The sequence below is a fragment of the Plecotus auritus genome, assembly GCF_963455305.1.
Source record: "Plecotus auritus genome assembly, chromosome: 5".
In the NCBI taxonomy this organism is placed as follows: Eukaryota; Metazoa; Chordata; class Mammalia; order Chiroptera; family Vespertilionidae; genus Plecotus; species Plecotus auritus.
In genome coordinates this window covers 68,257,855-68,274,661 of record NC_137776.1, presented here as the reverse complement: position 1 = coordinate 68,274,661, position 16,807 = coordinate 68,257,855, and the positions used below count along the sequence as shown (strand labels likewise).

The window sequence follows — 16,807 nt, the reverse complement described above, 5'->3', positions numbered from 1 at the left end:
CTTAGGGATCCCTATGGGAAAAGTGATTATAAGCTGCAACCATATCATCATTGCACAATGCTGTCTGCTTTGGTTAAAGAAAATGTTTATTTTTAAGTATTAATTGTCCTTAAAAATAGGCATTGCTCCTCAAGAGTACCATTGAAAACTTTTTTTGTGTAAAATGATATTTTAAGAGGCTTTCTATGAAGAGTTATTATTTTTATCTGGTAACTTACCTTTGTAATTGAGATTTGAAAGTTTTTTTATTTTAAGAGATATTGTGCTCAGAATAATTTAATATTTTTATGACATGTACATTGTAAATAATGTATAATATCTAGAGAATCAAAAGTGTAATTTTGATTTGTTTCCCTCTGTGGATAGCTTCTCTTTATGCAAGTATGTATAATTTATAAACATCCTTATAACAAATGCATTGCAAAAGATTCATGGTATCCAGAAACAACATAGATGTGACTGGACTTATACTGGTGATATCCTTTCTTTCTCTTATAGGTATAGATTTCTAAATTATTTCCTGGAGGGTGTATTTTAGTATGCAAAATTATGTTAAACTTATTTAAAGTGATTTTAAATCATTTTAGCTTGAAATTTGGTCTCAGTAATGTTCAATCTTTTAGTTACTAAACTGCTTATTTTCAAACTGACCTAGACATATTTATGTGTTTAAAGTTGTAATGGGAAATTGAATTTGTTTGAATGATTAGAAGTTGGGATATCATTCTCCAAATTAATTGGTTAATATTCTCCTAAATGAATTTAGGTAAGGAAAATGGCATCCTGTTATATAAAGTTCATAAGTCTGTGAAGTTTAATGAGCTTTTGAAGCTGAAATGGATAAATACCTAATGTGATTTTGAGGTGGCAAGATTGTCAGAAATCTAAAGATAGTAGGAAGTTAATGAATATAGGTCAGATATTTTTTCAGCCAACTCCAAGACATTGTTCAAATTATTGAACTGAACAGGAATTCCTATCCCCAAAATTGCTCAAAATAATTTTTGTCAAAAAGGGAGTTTAAAAAGCCTGTCAATATAGGCATTTATAATTAGATTTGACCATAGAATGAGTTTCAACTTTACCAATGTATATACCAAATCAAAAAAATGATTTTAATTTATTCCTTCGCAGTTTGAACATACTTGCAGCTTTTCTTCTATACAGTCCAATCCACTTTAGATCTATCTGACTTAACTCTTTTCCAGAAAATATATATTTGTTGCATATTAATGTATCATCAATACTCTAAATGCATTGATCCAGAAAAAAACTTAATGTAACTTAAATAATTTCATAATCAGCTCTGGAATTTTATGACACTACCATATATTAGCATAAAAAAGGCATGTAAGTGTTATCTACCTAATAAAAGAGTAACATGCTAATTAATTGACTGTACCTTTGCGACACCCACCAGGCAATCACGAGTGAGTATGAAAATTAACCCAACAAAGTTGGCGGGTTAATTTGCATACACAAGCATCAAGCAGCTGGGGGCGGGGCAGGACGCTTGCGTTGTCGCCATGGCGACGACTCAGGCATTCTGCACCACCCTAGCCGCTCCGGGCCTCTGGGCAGCATGGGAAGGCGGAAAGGTGGCTCTGGGGCCGAAGCGGAAGGAGGCAGTGCCGGTAGCCAGGGAAAGGAAGGCCCATTCTTGCACGAATCTTCGTGCATCGGGCTTCTAGTAATAACTAGAGGCCTGGTGCACGAAATTCATGCACGGGGAGGTGTGGGGCCTAAACGGGCAGTCGGACATCCCTCTCACAATCCAGGACTGCTGGATCCCAAATGCTTGCCTGCCTGCCTAATTGCCCCTAACTGCTTCTGCCTGATCACCCCCTAACCACTCTCCTGCCAGCCTGATCGATGCCTAACTGCTCCCAGCTGGCCCAATTGCCCTTAACTGCCCTCCCCTGCCAGCCTTGTTACCCCTAACTGCCCTCCCCTGCCAGCCTGGTCACCCCTAACTGTCCTCCCCTACAGGCCTCGTTGCCCCCAACTGCCTTCCCCTGCTGGCCTGGTCACCCCCAACTGCCCTCCCCTGCAGGCCTGGTCACCCCTAAATGTCCTCCCCTGCAGGCCTGGTCACCCCTAACTGCTCTCTCCTGCTGGCCCAGTCCCGCCCAACTGCCCTCCCCTGCAGGCCTGATCGCCCCCAACTGCCCTCCCCTGCAGGCCTAATTGCCCCCAACTGCCCTCCCTTGCAGGCCTGGTCCCTCTCAACTGCCCTCCCCCGCTGGCCTCACCGCCCACAACTGTCCTCCCCTGCCGGCCATCTTGTGGTGGCCATCTTTCACCACATGGGGGCGGCCATCTTGTGTGTTGGAGTGATGGTTAATTTGCATATTACCTCTTATTATACAGGATAATAAAATACACACTTCTTAGGGAACTTTAAGTTAACTGCCACGCATCCAAAACGGAAACAATTCCCATGCTCCATGACATTTTGAATTTAATTTAAAAAACCAATTTGCAATGAATATTATAAAAATAAATATATTACAATTCGGTGTTCTTGAATATTTTCAACTGAAAATTCTCATGAAAAATGATTTTAAAGTTGGTCAGGGCTGCCACTTAGGGAAAAGTGTGTTGTTGTTTTTTTAATAGACGAGCGTGATGTTTGGGGAAGGTCTACCACTTGTGTCTACAGACACTTATGGCGTACAGTGTTAAATCACAAGTGTTAAAAAGTTATAACATCATAGATAATAAGATTTTTATTTTTGCCTTTCTCCTATCATTGGAAAAAAATGATCTGTGTAATTTTTCCTGTCTTACGTTTTTTTTAGTACTCTCTACATAGTACCATTTAAGCTACAGTAGAATCAATATTTTTTAATTGAACTCTTAAAATATATAATTATTTGTTACTAAAGGATTTTGTTTGAAGTTTTCTTCTCTGCTAAGTGTGATCCTCTAATCATAAAAGTGACAAGGTTTTTTGTTTGTTTTTAACAAATTTCTTTCATTTCAAAGTAGTAGGCATAGATATATAAATGCATAATGAAGCAGGTGTTTAAACAGCATTTTTATAAATAACCACAGAGTTATGGCAATTTTAAGTATCCATTTGTACCAGTTATATATATATACATATATATATACACACATATGTACATATATATATATATATATATGCATTGTGTGTGTGTGTGTGTGTGTGTGTGTGTGTGTGTGTGTGTGTGTGTATATATATATATATATATATATATATATATATATATATATATATATAAAGCCAGCAACCATAACAACTGGTTGCTATGACGCCCACTGTGGCCAAATGAACCGGCCAATCGGGGTGGGGCAGGCCAGCCAACCTCACAGCCCCTCCCCCCTGCCGGCCTGTCCCTGATCGTACTCTCCCACCCCGATCAAGAGCAGGGCAGCTGGCCAAACGCCCCCTCTCTTCCCCCAACACCCCCGCCAGCCCCACCCCCAGCCAGCCAGCCCCACCACGATAGGCCCTCAGCCCCTCCCCCTAGCCGGCCCGCCCCTGATCACACCCCCACCCCACCCCAATAGGGGACGGGGCTGGCCAGCCAACCTCCTGCTGCCCCTCCCCCCAGCCGGCCACACCCCCAATGGGCCCCCACCACCCTGATCAGCCCGCAGGCCCTCCCCCTGGCCAGCCCCGTCCTTTATTGTCACCCCACCTCAATAGGGGACGGAGCCAGGTGGCCAACTTCCCGAAGCCCCTCCCCCTGGCTGGCCTTGTCCCTTATGGGCCCCCACCACCCTGATCGGCCCCCAGCTGGCCCTGCCACTGATTGCCCCCCCCCACTAGGGGGCAGGGCCAGCTGGCCAATCTCTCCCCCCACCTGGCCCAACCCCAGATCGGCCCCCCATCCCTATCAGGGGCAGGGCCAACTGGCCAACCACACATGGCCCCTCCCCCAGGCCGCTGGCCCCTGATCAGCACCCCCCCCACCCCATTCAGGGGTGGGGCCCATTGTCCAATCGCCCACAGCCCCTTCCCCCAGCCATCCCAGCCCTAATCGGGCCCTGATGGGGATGGGCCAGCTGGCCAACCTCCTGCCCTCTCCTCCTCCCGACAGGCCCAACCCCAGTCCGCCCCGATTGGTGCTGGGCTGGCCAGACCCCACCTGTGCATGAATTCGTGCCCTGGGCTTCTAGTTTCTCAGTTCCGGTTAGATAATTTTATGCGATTTCACTTCAATTCAATAAGTATTGATAGAAATTCCTTCATCTGCCTAAAGCAAAGGATGTAGGTGTTTTTAGAAAGTTGTATTTTGATATTTGATGGATATGCACAAAAGGATTGAATCCACATATGTATGGTTTCTTTTAGTCTATGTGCCTTTAACACTTTTGCTTTCTGCTTATTCTTAGTTGTCTTGGTCTTGAGAGCATGTGTGTTTAAGAGTACCAAGACTGACACAGGACCATTTTTGTACCTGGCAGGGTATCACTGAGCTAGACAGATTATAAGTATTGAATCTTCTGTTTCACAGCAGGCAAATCCAGCAAATAAAAGATTTAATCAGAAAAAGGAATATGATACACTTGGAAGTAATATTTATTTGTATCACAGGTTCCTTAGTTCTTAAAAAACAACTTGAACTTGAGGTCTAGTGGCAAAGAATTTTCTTTTTTTTATGTTGTTTATAACCCAGTTGATGTTTTTCAAGTCATAATCCCTGTGTCCTAAATATATTCTAATTCTTATTTTTGTATCATACATAAAGGACTTAAAGGAATAAATATTGAAATGTGTGACCTAATTATTAGAAGAACTAAAACTAAATACTTCATTTTAAAGCAGAGACATTTCTTGTAACTATTAAGTAAAATAAGGATATGTTTTCTTAGTTGAAAAATTATTCTCAAAGAATAGAATCAGGACAGAGAAAGGAAAAGTAGATTGTGTTGAACATGGCACGTGAACAACCAAGGATTATTCATTTAATACATAATTATTTAGGATATTTGCAAAGCACTATATTAAGTGTTTAAAAGTTGCAAAGTTTTACAAAACAATAATCCTTACCTTCAAGAAGTTTACAGGCAAATATTGCATTTTTTATATAAAAAGATCATAAAGTTTCTAGTCATTTGAAAGTGTAGCATTATTAAACTATTCTTTTGGTATGCTGTTCTTAAATCCAAACCTCAAGAAAATACAGGCTGAATTAATTTACATTTAATCTTGGTTTTGACTAATGCATGGTTGCAAATTAACTTTCCTTATTTGTCTTAGTATACTGAGTAGTAGATACCAGCAGCCTTTTGACCATCTTCAAATATCTTAATATTACCAATTTGTAAAATCATTAACATTTTGGATAGTTTTACGAGAAATTCTTGATTTTTATTTTTCAGTTTCTCTTCCTTTCTTAAATTGCTATTAAATGTTGCCAAGCATAAAAGTTTTAGGATAGCCCAGCCAGTGTAGCTCAGTGGTTGATCATTGTCCTATGGACCAGGAGCTCACAGTTCGATTCCCAGTCAGGGCACATGCCCAGGTTGCGGGCTCAATCCTCAGTATGGCGCGTGCAGGAGACAGCCAATCAATGATTTTCTCCCATTACTGATGTTTCTATCTTTCCCTCCCTCTCCCTTCCTCTCTGAAATCAATAAAAATATCCTATCTAATAAAAGGATAATATGCAAATCAACCGAGCAGTGGAACAACCCGTCGCTATGATGCACATTGACCACCAGGGGCAGACACTCAATCCAGGAGCTGCCCCCTGGTGGTCATTGCGCTCCCACAGGGGGAGTGCTGCTCAGCCAGAAGCCAGGCTCATGGCTGTGAGCGTAGCGACAGTGGTGGGAGCCTCTCCCACCTCTGCGGCAGCACTAAGGATGTCCGACTGCTGAGGAGCAGGCCTAAGCCATCAGTTGGACATCCCCCTGAGGGCCCCTGGCTCCTGGACTGAGAGGGCACAGGCTGGGCTGAGGGACACCCCCCCCCCAAGTGCACAAATTTCATGCACCAGGCCTCTAGTATTTACATAAAAGGGAAGATTCTGTAATATGGATATCTACCTATTAGAATGTGTTTACCCAGGGAGATTTGCATAACTTTTTACTTAGGGAAAGGAACACTTCCCAAGGTGAGACTTGGAATAGTGAAATACTGCCATCTTCACAAAACATTCAGCTTTGTGGTTACTTTTAAACCAGTAGGACTTGGAGGGGTTGGGTAGGGCAGATTTATGACCAGCATGAATTTCACTTCTAAACTAGCAACTTCAGAGCAACCAGAGGAAAGAACTTGGGTTGGTCCTAAGCAACAGAAGCAGACAAGGTTTCTCTTTCGGACATTCCTCTTTCCCTTTGTGACACTACCACCGACCCAAAGCTATGGGCCCCTGTCCTGTATCTCATTCCTAAACAGATTTCTTCATGCTATAATTATGACCTTGTCCTTATTATATTAATGCTTACCTCTTGGTAACTCAAAGTCATTGTAAGAAATAAATCTCTTGTGGAAGTATTTCAGTAATTTTTTAAAGGAAAGATAATTAGTAGAGTAGAGAAGGTACTTTCAATCAAATTACCATCCTCCACCAACCAGTAAGTCAACCCTGAGAATGATAATTCAGTACTGTGTCTATGCCATTAAAACCATACATTTCTTACCATTTTCCATTCACCCTAACAAAAGGAAAGTGAGTCAGTTACAAAGGATATTTTGTTTGAGTCATGGTACTAGTTGCTATTTTTGTCTAAAGAGTTGCAATAACACTAAACAATGCTCTAGAAAATTCTGAATGAGGAACTTCAGCTTGTTTCAAGCACAAGCACCTTATAGTAAAGAAGATGCTAGGTAACAGGAATCGATATAATATACTAAGTTTGAGGTGAGAGAGAAGAGAAACAACAATGAATGTAAATTTTTAAAGCATATTATATTAAATTCTCAACCAGTAATCGAACAAGAATGAGAATCAGTCAGCTTAAGTTTAAAAAATTGGGAAACACTGACCATTAATTTGAATAATTGGGTTGCTCTTTGGTTGGAGATACATCTGAGAATATATTGTATCCTGAGTTTTCTAGGAAACAATATGGGGTTCCTGAGCAAACTAATGGTTCTCAACAGAGCAATAAGTAGACATAGCCCCCAAAATGGGCAATTCTATCAGCATTCCTTTTTTGTATATATAAATGATTATTCATAAAAGCAAGTTGAATACCTATAATTAGCAATACTTTGTTTGTCATGGACTACCAACCAAAAGTAATTATTTTAATTTAAAAAAGTACACTTACTTCTTTCTACTAATTTAGTATATACTTTATTCTGAATTAGTAAGATTTTATGACTGTCTGACTTAAAATATTTTGGAAACAGAAAAGTTACTCATTATCCTCATTTCTCTTTAATTTTAAAATAGCCACTAAAAGTATATTCTTCGTTTGATTCTTCGTTATATTCACTTAAAGTTAACCACTGACTCAGCTTTTTACCACAATATAACCCTTAGCTCTGGACAAGCATAATACTGGATTTGAGGAGTGGACCATGTTAACACCAGATTCCAAGTCAATCTTTTTTTTTAATTGATACACTCCTTACACATACAGGACTAAACAGATTTTTTGGGGGTGAAATTTTCCTTCCTGCCTTTGTATCTAATAAACTATTTTTCATCTTTCCCAAGGTTTTCAAACAGCTGGAAATTCATGAATACTTCATATTTTCATTTGATTTTGAAGATTGTACATTTAGAATTAAAATTATTATTTTCCATTTAAAAATAGAGCACTTGCAGTGAATTTAATATGTGCAAAGAAAGACATTTGATTTTGTTGGTAATTCAGTAAGATAACTAATGTGTACTTCAAAAATACAGGTAATGTTAACATTTTAGTGAGCATTATCATAGCCCGAGGCTTTTTAATCTTCTGAAAATAAAATTGCTATCTGTGTAAGAACTGTTTTCCCCTCATTGTCTAATACACGTTTTAATGATGGTTAGAATTGTGGAAGCCCTGGCCCGTGAGGCTCAGTTGGTTGAAGCATGGATCTGTAAACCAAAAGGTCATGGGTTCAATTCCTGGTCAGGACCATACCTAGGTTTTGGGTTCAAGGCCCCCTCCCCCGACCCCCTCGTGGCACATATGGGAGGCAACTGGTTGAGGTAGATACTTCTCTCTCTCTCTCTCTCTCTCTCTCTCTCTCTCTCTCTCTCTCTCTCTCTCTCTCTCTCTCTCTCTCCCTCCCCCTCCCCCTCTCCCCCTCCCCCAGCACCACTCCTCCCCACCACCTTTCAAATCAATAAACATCCTCGGGTGAGGATTTTTTTTTTAATTGTTGTGGAATAGTAATGAAGACATATTAAAGCTTTGTTCATCTCTGATGCCTAACTCCCTTTTCATACAAAATAGACTATACTATGTATAATTTATTATATATCTGATTAACCAACAGAATTTTTTTTATTTTCCATTTGTGATCCTACTATACAGAATACTTTGGGGACTAGTTAAGTAAGCTAGGTTAAGGGTCTATCTCCTATGTAAACTTCTTTAGGTTATATTGATTAGATTGCTCGATTGCATTTAAAGGTTGACACATTTATTAGTTGGTATTTCTTTATAAGTATCTGTTCTTCCCAACTACCCTATAGGACGTCATAGCAGGGACCTTCTTCTTAATTTATTTTTTCCTATAGTCACGCTTAACTCAATACAGCACTCTGCATCACAATAGATAGTATATACTTGTTGACTGAGAGAAGTAGTTGGGGGAGAGGAAAGCAATAAAGAAAAATAGAGCAGCCCTGGCTGGGTAGCCCAGTTGATTAGAACAGCTGCGGACCACTGGTGATCCCTAAGGTCCGAAAGGTTGGTGACCGCTGGATTACAGCATGGTCCCAATATGCCAAGGTTGCAGATTAGATCCCGGTCAGGGCACATACAAATACAAGAAACAACCAATGAATGCATAAATAAGTGGAGCAAGAAATCTTTCTCCCTCTCTCTCTCTCTCTACACTCCCCCTTTCCCCTCTTCTCTCTCTCTCTCTCTCTCTTTCTCTCTCAAAATTAACTAAAAAAAAACAAAAACAAAATTACTCTAGTAGTACATATATTCTGATATGATTTAATATTTCTTGACTCGAATAACATAGTAACTGCTATGGAAATAGCTTTGTGTCCTAAATCATTTTATCAGTGAGCTACTTAAATATGAAAGTTTGTATACGTTTGTTTGAGAAAAATGTTTCTTATATTACTTTTACTTAGCTAATCTTTTCAACAAAAGTTTTAGATGCCTTGCTTTTATTTTAAATTACTAACTTTTAATACAGTTGGTTACAGCATAACCAGTTCTATCTGAGGAAACATTGTATCTTGAATTTTCTGAATACCTCTCCAATTTCTAGCCCATATTTTTATAGATAGGACTTATTTCAGACAGCTAATCTATTGGCTTGAGCTATGGTTTATGGCAGTGATTTTCAACCAGTGTGCTGCAAGAATTTTAAAACATGCAATACCTAACTGGTCAGGACCACTGACCTCTTTTCCTTACATTGTCAAATAAATAAATGACAAAAGCCAACACAATAGCCGTCCAGTGTGAATGAATCAAAATTATACCTATTTTTTGTCAGATTAAAAAAAATTTAATAAAAAATAAAAATTAAAAAATTAATGTAATTTTTTGGTGTGCCAAAGACTTTTAGTAATTAGTTTATGTGTGCCATGAGATGAAAAAGGTTGAAAATTGCTGGTTAATGGTTATGTAAAATGAACATCATTGTCTTCCACTCTGATTTGTAATTTTTTTAAAAAAAGGTATTTTCGTATTGTCATAGATGAAAACCAGCAATCAGAACCAATTACATTATTACAGATGGTCCTGTGTTCTTATTATGGCTATAACTTAACTTAGCCTTAATATTATTTACACTAATAAATCAAAGTTTTCTCATTGTAGTTAACACAGTGTAGAGAATTAAGAGTGATCACAGATAATGAGTCTGAATAAATGATAGAATTCTCATATCAGAGGTATGTTATATGGTAAAAAATATAGGAACTTTTAGCCTAAGGTCATGGATGTTAGCATAAGCCACTTTTGCTGAAAGACTTGTCATTTTTATTGGATTCTTTGCTGATGATGTATATTGTGGTTTATAATTGCTTTTCATCTTAATTGTGGAATAAATTTATGTTGTGTTTTATTTGTGTTGTTAAAAGAACTTTTAAGCATACTTCTGAAATTAATGTTCTTTATCAGTAACAGGGGGTATCACAGAAGAGCAGTTTCAGACACATCAACAGCAGCTAGTTCAAATGCAAAGGCAGCAACTTGCTCAGCTTCAGCAAAAACAGCAATCTCAGCATTCCTCGCAACAGACACATCCAAAAGCACAGGTAAGCCTGTCTTTAACCACGCTTATTTCTCTTCCTTTCTCTCATCATTATAGTCCTGTTCACTTGTAGTCAAGTCAGAGGAAATAATCTTGATATTGCCACTCTTGATTTTAAAGATCAAACCTCTAAGTGTCTTTTTAGTTAATTTACATAATTTTAATTTTAAGTGACCAGTTCATATTTTATGAGAGGTGCATTAGAACCAAATAGGATATTTTTAATTTAGGAAGAAATGTTTTGAAGGGTTATTGAGAATTTGTAAAAGCAATTGCATACTTTTAGAACCATTATCCCCCAACCCTTACTGTCCCCCCCCCAAAAAAAAAAATTTTTTTTTAAGCACTAACTTTCCTAACCGCTAGTGCCATGTGGTTGTGCCCCAAGCTGAAAGGTGTTTACTTCTCTTGAATTGTGCATTAACTCTAAACATATTTTCTTGAATCATATTTCCCTGAAGAAAATAATGCCACCAGGTGAGGTCCATAAGCACCATTAAATGAAGACACTATGGATAAGAACAAAAATACCTGATAAAATTATAATTGCCAGAAGAGAAAAGCTTTCAACACCTTGAGATGAGCCCTGTAGACTCATTTTGGACTTTTGGCCTCGGAAACTGTATGACAATGAATTTCTGTTGTTTAAACCACTAAAAAGAAAACTGAGAAGTGTATTTCAGATTTGAGCCATCTGAAAAAATAAACCCAGTGTTTTAGGTCTTAAATTTTGTTGCACCATAATTCTAAAAAATAATTCTAAAATAATAATGAAATTAACTCAGTTTGTTATATCTCAGGCCAGCATCTGCCCATAGTAGTTCAGCTCATTCTCAAAAGGTCAGTACACCAACCTTGAGATCCCATGTCCAGCAACATGAAAATCTCAGTCACCCTGGGACTCCTTAACACTCCGCTATCATCCTGGTGGATTTGGGACTGGCCCACATTCTAGGGTTGTTGGCTGTTAGTAATAGCTACCAGTTTTATACAGAATCAAGAGCAAATGCCATTCAAAGAACCTAAGTAGACACTTCTCCAAAGAGGACATACAGATGGCCAAAGGACATATGGAAAAATGCTCAGTGTCACTAATCATCAGAGAGATGCAAATTAAACTCTAATGAGGAATCACCTCACACTGGCCAGAATGGCTACTATCAACAAATCAACAAACAAGTGCTGGTGAGGATGTGGAGAAAAAGGAACCCTAGGGAATACAAACTGGTGCCACCACTATGAAAAATAGTATGGAGTTTCCTCAAAAAATTGAAAATGGAGCTGCCTTTGAACCCAGTGATCCCACTCCTAGGAATATATCCACGAATCCTGAAAACACCAATCAGAAAGACTATCTGCACCCCTATGTTCATAGCAGCTTTATTTACAATAGCTAAGATCTGAAAACAGCTCAGGTACTCATCAGTAGATGAATGGATTAAAAAGCAGTGGTACATTTACACAATGGAATACTATACGGCTATAAAAAAAGATCATCCCTTTGAGATAGCATGGAGGGACCTGGAGAATGTTATGCTAAACGAAATAAGCCAGTCAGAGAAAGACAAATATCACATGATCTCACTTATCTGTGGAACCTAATGAACAAAATAAATTGATGAACAAATAGCTCCAGAGACATGGAAGCATGCAACAGACTGATGAATCTCAGAGGGAAGGGGCAGTGGGGAAGAGATTAACCAAAGAAACTTATATGCATATATGCATAGTTCATGGACACAGACAATAGTGCCGTGAAGGCCTGGAGTGGAGGAGGGCAATGGGGGACGTCTGTAATACTCTCAACAATAAAGATAAATTTTTAAAAATAGTAAATGCCGTTAAACTTGCCTTTTTATTTGCTTTTTCGTAGTCTCTTGGGTAACCAGCCTGAAGTGTTTTCAGCCTACTCCAGGATTAGGCCAAGACATGTTTTTTTACAGTGTGACAAAGGTGACTGTTAGTCATCTCTGATTTTATTTTGCTCATAGTATCAAGATTGTCAAGTATTTTTAAAGGCATTCATTAACACTTAATTAGAAAAAATGTATAGAGTATTAAAGGTTTGGGTTTTTTTAATCCCCTAGTTCTTTCTGAGAAATAGTTACTTTTCAGTTTTTAGTCACTTCTCTGCTTCATATGCCAAAAATAGTCTATGAAGCCCTGGAACTGTCTCTTTTTTTTGTTTGTTTGTTTGTTTTTGTTAATCCTCACCAGAGGTTGTTTTTCCCATTGCTTTTTCAGAGGAGAGGTAGAGGGAGAGAAAGAAGCATCAATGTGAGCGAGAGATATCAATTGGTTGCCTGACACATGCCTCAGGTGTGGGGAGTGAACCGGCAACCCAAGTACGTGCCCTTGTCCGGGAATCAAACCCATGACCCTTTAGTGTATGTCCGACTTTCTAACCACCTAGCAACACAGGTCAGGACCAGAGCCCTCTGTCTCTTAATCTAAACACTTGTAACTGTTCCGTATGAAAAAGCAACAGCCTCTTCTTGGGTTTTGCCCATTTCTTAATAAGTTCGTGGAATCACATCTAAAAAAAATTGGGTTTAATTTTGTTCATTTTACAGGGCTCAAGCACCTCTGACTGTATGTCTAAAACACTTGACTCAGCCAGCGCCCACTTTGCTGCATCTGCAGTGGTCAGTGCACCTGTTCCCAGTCGCAGTGAGTCGGCCAAGGAACAGAACACTGGGCACAACAACATAAACGGTGTTGTCCAGCCTTCAGGTAAGCCTGTGGTTTCATGTGTTACTTACTAGCTCAGAGTTGTAACTCGGTGATTTGAGGTATGGTTTTTGTTTTTAAATCCAAGGGGAAACGTCTTCTGTGGATAATGAGTGGTGGAACAGCTGGATGTTTTTTAGAATTCAAATAGAGCCTGCTTCCTATATCTTTTGTACCACACCCACTGGATATCTACCTGTGTGACACTCTACCCTGCCTGGTTCTATCCATGTCCTGTCAGTTGCCTCACATCTTAGGAAATGCATCAAGCTAATCACTAACCACCACCGCTGAATTATCCATGCTTTGTTAAAAAGACGAAATTCCGTGCAGGATGATCAATAAGATTGAAATGAGTTTACCTCCTCGGTTTTACATACTCGTAGGCCTGCTTTCTCTGACTCCTCTTGAAGTACAACATTGCTCTGAAACCCTGTCTGCTTCTTACTACCCTGAGTCCTCAGACACTTGCTGTTCTTAACATCCTTCAACTACTGCTCTAACTTTAGGATTTTCACTTGCTTTGGCATGCATCCACAATCCTGATTGCTTCTCCTTACTGATGTTCTTACATGTATCCATTCTAATAGAAATCCAACTATAGTCTTCCCCTGCCCTCAGCCTCCATAATGGACCGCTCTGTCCTCTTATACAATTTCCAAATATGGAGGCAACAGAATACTTTGCAAAGCCCTTTTATGTAGAAAGAGGGTGTCTTTGTCTTTGGGGTTGTAACAGGTGCGTATGTTGTCCTTACTAATCAGAAGCTGTCTTTAATGCCTTTTTGAGAGGCCATTATGTGGAAAGTTGACATGGTATTTAATTAGATTACAAATGTTTGCATATATTTTTATTATTAAAATCTTTTTAAGAGTTTAATTAATGTCTCATGACATAAATTGAATGATTTTTTTTTCCTCCTTCAGGAACCTCTAAAACATTATACTCCACCAATATGGCTTTATCATCCAGCCCAGGGATTTCAGCCGTACAACTTGTAAGGACAGTTGGCCACACCACTACAAATCACTTAATCCCAGCCTTGTGCACAAGCAGTCCTCCAACACTTCCCATGAACAGTTCTTGCCTGACAAATGCAGTGCACCTCAATAACGTCAGTGTTGTTTCTCCAGTCAATGTGCATATCAATACACGGACTTCAGCACCATCGCCAACAGCCTTAAAACTTGCCACAGTTGCTGCCAGTATGGACAGAGTGCCAAAGGTTACTCCTAGCAGTGCCATCAGCAGCATAGCAAGGTGTGTGTGTGCTTGTTTCAGGCATCATTCTATCCCTTTCTGCTGGCTACTCTGAGGGAGGAAAAGACTTTTTTTTTTTACTGCTCAAGTAATAGATGTCTGTTGATTGGCTTGCTTTTCAACAGATACTGAATATCTGCTTAGTGTAAAGTGCTTTGACTTATTATTTGTTTGAGGTCACTACTGCAGTGTTTAAATGCCAGCCAAAATTATAAAAACAGGAGAAAACCACATCAAATTGGGAACCATCAAACCAAAAGAGATATATCACAGAGCCCATTTTAGAAACTTCAGTTACTCTTATAGGGCTTACTAGTAGTTTAAACAGTCTGGAGGATTAGAGTTGTTATTAACATCCATGTCAGAGCTTAATTTTCCAATCACATTTGTGTTTTCTTCAACATTAAACACAAGAGGAAAGTAAATTATTCTATGTATATATTAAAATTGATAATATTCTGGGATTAACTAAATATTATCTTCTTTCTGTGAAACTAATACATGAGAACAATGAATTAAAAAAATTGATTTGCATGGGTGAATAACTACATGACCTTGAAGCTGAAAAGATAACTACAGTAGAAAGTAATTTAATATTGTGCTCCTAATGATCATTGTTTTGGAGCATCATAAGCTCCACCTATTGTAAAAACTTGGATTGTCCTATGTTATATATTGCATAAGTAATTTATCACTGGCTTCTACTGAAATTTATGTTAAATTATTTTTGTTTCCTAAGTAAATAATTATAATCAAGTAATTAGGAACTAATAGGATTTCTTAGCCGAAGGAAACTTTTTCTCATTCCTGTATAGATATTATAAAAGTGGGAAATGTTCTTGGGAAGTACGTGTTTAGTTATAGTACATAAAAAGGTATCTGTAAATACTAGAGAGTGTTAATGTTTATTTTACTCTTTGCCTTATTATAGAGAGAACCATGAACCAGAAAGATTGGGTTTAAATGGAATAGCAGAGACAACAGTAGCTATGGAAGTGACATAACCTAAAACATGTGGCTTTGACCTGTGCTGATGGTGTGCAGTCATTCATATTCCAGCTGAATGCAAAAGGCGACACTCTGTGGATCACAGAGGTTAACCATGGACCTAAATGGACTACAGTATATCGGATGTGTAATCCATATATGATGTATATTTTGTAAAATCGGGAAAATCACTACCTTGTAAAATAGTTTATTTGTATCATCAATATTATTTCTGTTACTTGAATAGTAGATATTCATCATCATGCTTTTGCACTTGAATTTGCAACTGAATGGATTTAAAAAAATAATTCTTTAATGGGATCATGAGCATGAAATGGGATCCTACATCACTTGTTTTAACTATTTATTTTGCCATGTTTACATTTTGTATCTTGTAAAAATAAATCCAACTTTGTGTCTAAAACGTTAAAGATTCATAGCTAGGAAATGAAATTCTTGTAATTTTTTTCTAAAGGAACTGTAAAGTTTTCACTTGGTTCATTTTGTTTCACAATTTGACTAGATGGACTTTTTGGTAAATACTTTAGTGGCATTTCACTGTCAAATATGAAGTTCAAGGCAAAATAGTATTTTCTATTACTGTGCAGGGGAAAGGGATGGATCGATACATGCAAATTTAATGTAGTAACTCACTTTTCCATATATTTTGAATGTATATTTCTATTTATAATACCAGTTTATAAAAAATAATTACACAGAAAAAAGGACTAGGAAAAATTATGCATCTAGCACATTTAAACTGTGCAGATAAGAAAATTTTTCAAGGATTACATTTTATCTGAAGACTGCATATTTTAACTGGCTTTAAAACTGTAACACACCACATAAAGGGTATTTTACCAGGTATGTATTGCATTATTATATCATTGCAATAATTATTGGAAGTCTAGATATCGAGCCATCCCAGGTGTTGGGAGGGGGGAGGGTTGTGGCAAGATTGTCTTTTCAATTTTGGAGAGTTTTCCTGTGGCTACAAGGCAAGTAACGGGTTGGAAAAAGTCTGACTGTAAGCGTTGGACACCTTCATAGTGTAGTGTTTTAGTGACTTTTTTTATACGGTTCTTGTAAATTAGATACGTGTAGTGGTGTTTCAGAATGTTTGTTTATGCACTAGTTCAGACAACTTTCCCTGTTACTTGTTCTTGATAAGTGAAAACTGCAGGGAAATAAAAATACATATCAAAACATGGCCATGCTGCATATGTGTTTATTTCACAATGTGCACACAGTGTCAGTAAAATTTAAGGGAGACGATAGCACTTAACAGCACTTTTCATTTTCACAGTGCTTTCCAAGCATTAATGAAAAGAACTATAAGGAGCTCATCTGTGGGCACTATTGGGTTTCAGATAATCCAATATAAACTACCTTTGATATGAAAAGTTCTTGAAATATTTTACAAATGTAAGTAATTTGCAGTATAACATTCATTGAAATCTCATA

The 16,807-nt window shown here is 38.2% G+C and overlaps 1 protein-coding gene across 3 annotated transcripts in view; it reads left to right on the top strand.

Moving 5' to 3' along the window:
- Positions 1–16,553, top strand: part of EPC2 (enhancer of polycomb homolog 2) — a 134,054-nt gene extending 117,501 nt beyond the window's left edge. For 2 of the 3 annotated variants that reach the window (XM_080670743.1, XM_080670741.1), the window contains 4 exons: positions 10,234–10,370; positions 12,940–13,099; positions 14,023–14,356; positions 15,288–16,553. In XM_080670743.1, the coding sequence (XP_080526869.1) occupies positions 10,234–10,370; positions 12,940–13,099; positions 14,023–14,356; positions 15,288–15,360 (704 nt within the window). In that variant the 3' untranslated portion in view covers positions 15,361–16,553. The remainder of the gene's footprint in view (positions 1–10,233; positions 10,371–12,939; positions 13,100–14,022; positions 14,357–15,287) is intronic. The other variant, XM_080670742.1, reaches the window with a different exon arrangement.
- The last annotated feature ends 254 nt before the right edge of the window (positions 16,554–16,807 follow it).